The sequence below is a fragment of the Henckelia pumila genome, chromosome 2, assembly GCF_033568475.1.
Source record: "Henckelia pumila isolate YLH828 chromosome 2, ASM3356847v2, whole genome shotgun sequence".
In the NCBI taxonomy this organism is placed as follows: domain Eukaryota; kingdom Viridiplantae; phylum Streptophyta; class Magnoliopsida; order Lamiales; family Gesneriaceae; genus Henckelia; species Henckelia pumila.
Window position 1 is genome coordinate 12,145,191 of NC_133121.1, and position 8,517 is coordinate 12,153,707.

At 35.3% G+C, this 8,517-nt stretch overlaps 1 protein-coding gene across 1 annotated transcript; it reads left to right on the forward strand.

Moving 5' to 3' along the window:
• The first annotated feature begins 6,186 nt into the window (after positions 1 to 6,186).
• LOC140877221 (uncharacterized) lies at positions 6,187 to 7,288 on the forward strand. Its single transcript, XM_073280752.1, has 2 exons — positions 6,187 to 6,465; positions 6,539 to 7,288. Exons 1-2 carry the CDS (start codon positions 6,187 to 6,189, stop codon positions 7,286 to 7,288), a joined length of 1,029 nt encoding a protein of 342 aa, XP_073136853.1.
• Positions 7,289 to 8,517: the final 1,229 nt, after the last annotated feature.

The window sequence follows — 8,517 nt, forward strand, 5'->3', positions numbered from 1 at the left end:
TTAATTTTCATTTGTAAAAAACTGATGGAACTATATTAAATATGTAATTTGTTGAAATAATATGTAAATTTTAAAAAATTTAAAGTGATCATAATTATGAGTAAATTATAAATTTATTATTTTTTTATTGAATACAATATTATTTTTCTAAATGACAAACACTCTCATGAGACGGTTTCATGGGTTAATTATGTGAGACGGGTCTCCTATTTGGGTCGCCCATTAAAAAGTACTACTTTTTATGCCAAAAGTATTACTTATTATTGTAAATATGGGTATGATTAACCCGTCTCACGTATGAGACTGTCTCACAGGAGTGTTACTCTTTCTAAATTGGCCGAAGTATTTTTGTAAAAATAATTTGGTTTAACATAGTCGGACGAAACCATGTATATTAGTATATTATATATAATATAGACTAGTACCGAATATGACTGTCTTTAGAAAATTATAGGCCCTAGGCTAATTTAAGATATATATATAATTTTTTTATTAAATAAAAAAATATTACAAACAAATTGGTAATAAAATAAACATAATGATTATTAGAGTAACACTCTTGTTAGACAGTCTCATTCGTAAGACGGGTCAATCCTACCCATATTTATAATAATAAGTAATAGTTTTGACATAAAATGTAATATTTTTTAATGGATAACACATATAAGAGATCCGTCTCAAAAAAATGACCCTTAAAATCGTCTCATATGAGTTTTTGTCTGATCATTAATATATAATTTAATAAATCTATTGTTTTTTTTTCTCTTTGAACTTCTAGATTCAAATTTTCTTTTACGTACTCATCATAATTCACAATGCAAAGATTGATTGTTGATATGATATTTAATATGAACACTACATAAATCGTATTTTAGATTGTAATAAAAGATTAAAACTCCTTTTATTTACTGTAAATTTCTCAACAAGAAAGAAACAATGTAATAATTTCTTATAATAATAAAAAATTCAAAATTCTTGCAACTAAAAATAATGACATAAACAATTGTATCAAAAGATTAAAAAAAAACTAAAACTAAAAAAATTATATAATATAAACATAGTATGAATCATCGTACTAAGGAAACATAAACAATTTAGTTTTGTTACAAAAAAGCTAACAAAATTGTTATGAATTATATTTTTAATACTAAAATATGCAATAAATTAAAATCCCAAAGACCAAAGTCCAGAAAATCAAATAATTAAAAACCAGACAGAATTACCAACATACAAGATAAATCACATTCAATAAAAGACGATGTACACAAATAAAAAAAAGGATCAAAAACACAAAAATTATCTTTTCAAATTTTCTACAAAATATTTAGATGTCCATGTCCTATCTAAATTTTGTGTACACGTTGCATGCTTGTATAATCTAACCCTAAACTTTACACTAAAAAAAAATTCGAAAAATTATCTATTATTTTTTATTCACAACAACTAATTTATTCCACAAAATATTTTTAAACACCATAATTAAAATATCGATAATATCTAAAATCATTTCTAAATTCTAATATTGATATTCATTAGAAATATTAATGAATTAACATTCTAAATTATATCTATTTTAATAATTATTTTAAAATTTTAAATATTTAATTTTATTATTTTAAATACGTAAAATTATTAATTAATTGAATGTAATTAATTAACTTCTCAAAAAAATTAAAATCACACGTAAAAATAATCTGAATATAAGTTACTAAAATACAACAAATAATTAAAAATTAAAATGATGTTTACAAAATAAAAATGAAACACAAATATTCAAGTTTTAATTAACTAATTACTATATAAATTCCATAAATAGTCGATTAATGCATCTCGTAGTCGAAGTGAGCCTCTCTATCCCTTATTTTTTTATACCAAGCAAAAATTTCTTGAAATCTTATATTTTGATATGTAACTATTTCCACATTCAGAGTTGGTGTTTCCATCGCATCTTGGATTGGTGTATCCAATTCACACTCATTCTCGATAATCATATTGTGCATTATAATACATGCAGTTATTATATCTTGCACGTGTTTCTTCTGCCAAGCACGTTTCGAAGATGCTACAATTGCAAATCGTGATTGAAGTACTCCAAACGCATGCCAGACATCTTTTCTACATGACTATTGTTTCATTGCAAATTTTTTTTTTGAACCACGTGGATCATGAATAATTTGCACAAGAGTTGAACATTTAGGATATATACCATCAGCTAAGTAATAAGCTTGATGACACTTTTTTCCTCCAATAAAGTAATTTTCTGGAGGAGCGATACTTTGTGCAAGATTTGAAAATAGATTGGATGCCTCAAGAACATTGATGTCATTGTAAGACCCTTGAATACCAAAAAATGCATGTCATATCAAAACATCATAATCAGCAACTGCTTTCAAAATAATGGTCGAAGAACCACTACGACCCGCATATTATCCTGCCCATGCTGTTGGACAATTTTTCTATCTCCAATGCATACAATCCAAGTTACCCAACATACAAGGAAATTCACGTTTTGCACCAATACGCAGTAGTTTATCAATATCAATGGGGATAGGTGACCTTATAGGTATCGCTCTGCAAACACCTCTACAATATCCCGACAAAAACATTGAAGACATTGAAGTGTAGTCGATTCTCCTATCTTAATATATTCACCGGCAGCATCCGCAGGTGTACCGTATGCCAACATCATCAGTGCAACTGTAATTTTTTTATTAGTAGAGAGTCCAAGTCGACCAAGAGCATCTACCTGTTGTGTGAAATAGCGATCATGATTCTTCACAGCAACAACAATACAAAAAAAGGCCCCGTAACATTAAAAAACGTTTGCGAAACTTCATTGTATCTTGAATTCTCAGCTCGTTGAATAGATTATTGTCTACCATTTCTCGATCAAGGAGATTTATGATATAACCAGAAATCGACCCTCTATGTTTGACTTCGGATTAATGTTGCTCAACATATGAAGCCGCCAAAATTGTGGTATTGGTGGCTAGAATCCCTAATAAATTTTTTGTATCATTAATGGACTCAAATTGATCTATAACCTGTTAATCAAATTCATCAAATGAGCTAGATGGTGCTGAATGAAAAATAAATAAAATTTTGAAAATGCACAATGTATATTGATAGTTGGAAATTTGTACGTACAACTCAAGTATCTCTGTATGATTGATTTATATAGCAAAACTAAATCTATTCACATTATCTTGATCATGTATCAAATAATTCAATTCGATTTACACACCGTTGGATAAGATTTCATTCAATCCGAACCATAAGATCTTTATCTTCTTTCCAGGAAATCTGATCCAATTTGTACACCGTCGAATTAGATTTCATTCAATTGGAACCATATGATCTTTATCTACTATCCAACAAATCAGATCCAATTTATTCACCGTCAGATTAGATTTAATTTAATTGGAATCATATAATTTTTATCATATATACAAACATGATGTGTTTTTCGTTAATGAGACCTGATTAATTTATTTTAAAAAAATTATAAATTTTGATCGAAAAACATATGCGACAACTCATTGAAGGATGTGTTTTTCGTTCACAAGGCCTATTCAATTTTTTTTTTAAAAAAAATTTAGAAATCTTGAACGAAAAACACATCTTACACGAGGTCTCTTTATTTTTTTATTTAAAAAAATAGAATTTTTGATCGAAAAATACATCCTACAACTCATTGTATGATGTGTTTTTCATTCACAAGACCTATTCAATTTTTTAAAAAAACAATATAGAACTCTTGATCGAAAAGCACATGCTATAAAAGTGTAAATACAATCCGATTTACACACCGTCAGATTAGATTTTATTTAATCGAAACCATACGATCTTTATCTATATTAAAAAAATATGATCGATTATATTGATCATCAGGTTAAATTTCATTCAATCTGAACCATAGGATCTTTATCTTCTTTCCAAAAAATCTAATCTGATGTGTACACCTTCGGATTAGATTTCATTCAATCAGAACCATAGGAACTTTATCCTTTATCCAATAAATCAGATCCAATTTCATCATCGTCGAATTAGATTTCATTCAATCGGAACCACGTGATCTTTATCTCATATCTATGAAATCTAATCCGATTTATACACCGTTGGATAAGATTACATTCAATCACAATCATCAACTGTTGAATCTATATGCCCTCAGAACAATTGACTTAATATTTTATATGTATATTGAACCTTATTGGGTATATTTTTATAATTGGTAGTTATACCAATTGGATATTTTACTTGAACATGTATTTTTATTAAATTATTCTTATGATTAAAGAATCATCAGTGAGCAGTAATAATTTAATTATAATCATCCAAGTCGTTCTAGGTTACAAAATAATATATACTTGTTGTGCTGCTATAAGATAGAATGATTTACTCCATCATTGAGGTAGTGACCTCAAGCAAACAAGTAGGTGTATTGTAAGTAGTACATGCACTGAACGGGATCAATTTAAGAATATATATAAATGTTATTGTCAAAATATAATCTTTCACAAATTTCTTTTTATCCTTAGACCTGAGAGATTTATATATATTTTAATTTGAATATGCACGACTTTAATATATCAATTGTTGATGCTGAATAAAAGCTACATACAGATTTATTGGGTCGTTCACAAGAAAAATTAAATTATATAAATGCTCAACAAGGAATCCAAGATTCTCAATTAAAGAGAAAGTATATTCAATTTCAATTTCCATTAAGATTGGACTCAAAGAAAACCGGCCGGTACTATTTTATATTATTTCGTATGTACAAATTTATGTAAATTAATATTTCAAATTTTGGAGTCCAATTGAGATATGAAAATCATGATTATCGATGGTTAATTATTTTGACAATTAACCAATATGGAATATAGTATTATTGGAAGGATGAGATTGCAACTTTGTATGGAAAGGGAATTAATTATTATTTGTTTTTGAATTTCAAATTAAATATGCATTATGTTGATGGATATAATTGCGATCTAATGGGTATCTAAATATGGAAATTAGAAAAGTGATTATGGTAATCACAGATATTAACATATTAGTATCCAATTTTGAAATTCAAAATCCCTAAGGATCCCACGCATAATATCTCTATTAGTTCTTTATATAAAAGAACAGTTGATGTAGATATTGGCCATCAGAATAATACGTCAAAAAATCACTATCAAAAGAATATAGAGAGAGCGTGAATACCTTGGGAGACAACACACTTGAGTTGCTAAAGAAGTCAGAAGGTTGAATAAAATATTCTTCCTTGATCGTTATATTTATCGTGAGATCATAATTTTATGCAAATAAATTTGAAAATAAACCATCAAACTTCATATCATGTAGCATTACTCATTCTATAAATATATATAACATAATTTATTTTCGAGTCACCATTGTCATCCTCTGTGATGCCCCGGCAACACAGGGGAGCAGGGCCACGTATGCCCCGGGAAGCAGAGACATAAAGAGTCAGGGATTATAGGGTTGTATTAAAGCAAGGGTGGCGGAACTGTAAGTCAGGACAGCGAGTAAGACTCTAGCCCGACTATTTTTGGGATGAGTAGTGATGCCCCGGTAAGCCAGGAGGGCAGGGCCACGAATGCCCCGAAGTGGTAGGGCCGTATTAAGGTAGCCCAGTAGCCTCAGGAGCCCGGAAAACCAGGTAGGCAGGACTTATATAAAGCCCGTGTTTTAGGGGCATGATCCCCACGATTATCAGCAACCCAAGCTTTTCGGGTTCATCGTACGTGACAGGCAAACATGGGCAACTACCACACCCACGATCCAGATCGTGGCCACTACCCTGAAATTGCGGAGTGACACTCTCACTCTAAGGCCTTTAAATACCTGGTCACAGATATTTGTAGAGGTATGTTCACCTAAAATTCCAAAGCACTATACTCATTTTTTTCTAAAAAGTCCACTCTATTTCTAAGTCTAACTTAAGCATCGGAGTGGCCCCGCCGGAACTTCCTCCGGCATCCCACTAACGTGCTTTTTATTCCCTTCTTTGGTGTGCAGATCATCTTGATTAAGGAAGGGCAGCTCATATATTACTTCCATTAGCCCGGTCACCACGTCAGGCCCACAACACTACCCTGATAGCCCGGGCCCTGGTGTTACAACCATCATCATTGGCGCCGTCTGTGGGAAGCTTGTTCTATAGACGTAGATATGGCTTCTCATGATCAAACATTACCTGGAGACCATCAGCCAGGACGGAATATTACCATTCCCTTGGAGCAGTTAGAATCATTTGTCCAAGATGTGGTACGGAAGTCGTTGATAGCTGCAAAGCAGCCACAATCAAAGGACATAACTGTGGAGGAAGAAGGAAATCAGGGTAATCCAAACCCTATTGCCCAGGTTCAAGAAGGAGAAGAAGAAGAAAGCTCTTGGATGCACTCAATACAGCCGTCCATGGCAGATGAGTTGCATGAGCTCAGGAGGAAGGTACAGAAGTTGGAGGAGGGGGGGTTCCCAAATGGCTTGCCCTATCAAAATTCCGGGTTGCCCTTTTTCACAGGAGGTGATAGAGGAACCCTTGCCATTAAATTACAAGTCGGCTAAAATCCAGGAATACGATGGGAGCACAGACCCAGAGGAGCACCTGGCTCGGTTTGAAAATGTAGCCATGTTACATTGCTATGGAGATAAGATCAAATGCAAAGTCTTCCTAACCACTTTGGTGGATTCTGCCCAAAGATGGTTTGAGAAGTTGGAGCCCCAGAGTGTTCAATCATTTTCAAAATTCAAGCAAGTGTTTTTTCAGCACTTCGGCAGTAGCAAGAGGTATAGGAAAACTGCCTATAGCCTTTTTGAAGCAAAGCAGTCAGGAGAGGAGTCTTTACGAACCTATATCAAAAGGTTTAACAAAATTGCTTTGGAGGTCCCGACTTGTGCCCAGGAGACCAAGATCACGGCTTTCACTCAAGGTCTTCGGGAAGGGGAATTTTTCAAATCACTGGTGAAAAAAGCACCCCGGACCTTCGAAGATTTGCTGGCTCGGGCTGAAAAATACATTAACATGGAGGAAGCTCAGAGGCAGAAGAAGGAGGTGGCCCGGCGGGAGGGAGGCCGGGAACAAGGAAGAAGTAGAGAGAACCATGATCCCATGGGGCGATTGTCCCGGTATGCTCCGTACCGAGGGACCCGAGATAAGGCTGTTTATATGTGTGAAGAAAGGGTGGACACGCATACCCCTGTTTCTAAGAAGAAGCTATGGAAGTACTGTGCACTTCATCAAGAGTGCACTCATGACACCAGTGAGTGTTGAACTCTGCAGCAAAGACACCAAATGCCTTATGTTAGAGATGGTAGGCTGGTCCCAAAAAAGCCTCAAAGCGTGCCTTGGTTTCGGGGGTCACAGACGTCGATTCCTCCCCGGGATGCCACCAGCTCTCGGGAAAAAGGAAAAAAAGAAATGGATCATGCAAAAAAAGACAAAACATCTGGGGATGGGCCGGCCAAAGGTATCATTAACATGATATCGGGAGGATCTACGGATGGAGATTCCAACCGGGCTAGGAAGGCCTGGAGTCGGAGGGAAAGCTTAGGGGTGGAGGAAGGAAGGCAGGGGGCGGGGCCAATCATCACATTTGGACCCCAAGACATGGAGGGAGTAAACTTACCCCATAATGACGCCTTGCTTATACAAGCTCGGATCGCCAATTATGATGTTCGAAGGGTGTTCGTTGACTCGGGAAGCTCAGTGAATGTCCTTTTTCAAGAGCATTCGAGCAGATGGATTTGCAGGGATATGAGTTGAGCCCGGTAAAAACCGTCTTGTATGGTTTTGCCGGGCACACTGTCCAACCCCAAGGGGAAATGTTGCTGCCTATCACCTTGGAATCAGGAGATGAGAAGAGGACGGTCATGACAAGATTCACATTAGTGGAGGCACCTTCTTCCTATAATGTCATCTTGGGTAGGCCGGCTATGAACTCTTTCAAAGCCGTAGCCTCAGCTTACCATCAAAAGATCAAGTTCCCAGTGGGAGATAAGGTCGGAGAAGTTCGAGGAGATCAGCCTTTCTCTCGAAAATGCTATGCCGAGACAGTGAAGATAGACTACAAGAGGGCAAAACAGAATGGAAAGGTAGGAGCCTTGGGGGGAAGAGAAGTCTGTTCTGTGGAGGAATCTAAAAGCGAGTATGAAGAGGTAGAGATGGAGCCCGGGCAAACAGGGAAGTCTGTTAAAATAGCTCGGGATTTAGACGCATGGTTGATTGAAGCATTGAGAGGCTGCCTCATTCAGAATAAGGATGTGTTCGCCTGGGCTCAGGGTGATTTGGTGGGAGTTTCATCTCGGGTGGCAGAACACAAACTAAACATCAGCCCAGGTTCCCGATCTGTCCTACAAAAGAAGAGGCATTTTGGGGCCGAGAAGGATAAGGTGATAGCGGAGCAGGTTCAAGAGCTACTGCGGGCCGGGAACATCAAGGAAATACAATTTCCTACTTGGTTGTCCAACGTAGTGCTAGTACCAAAGGCCACGGGGAAGTGG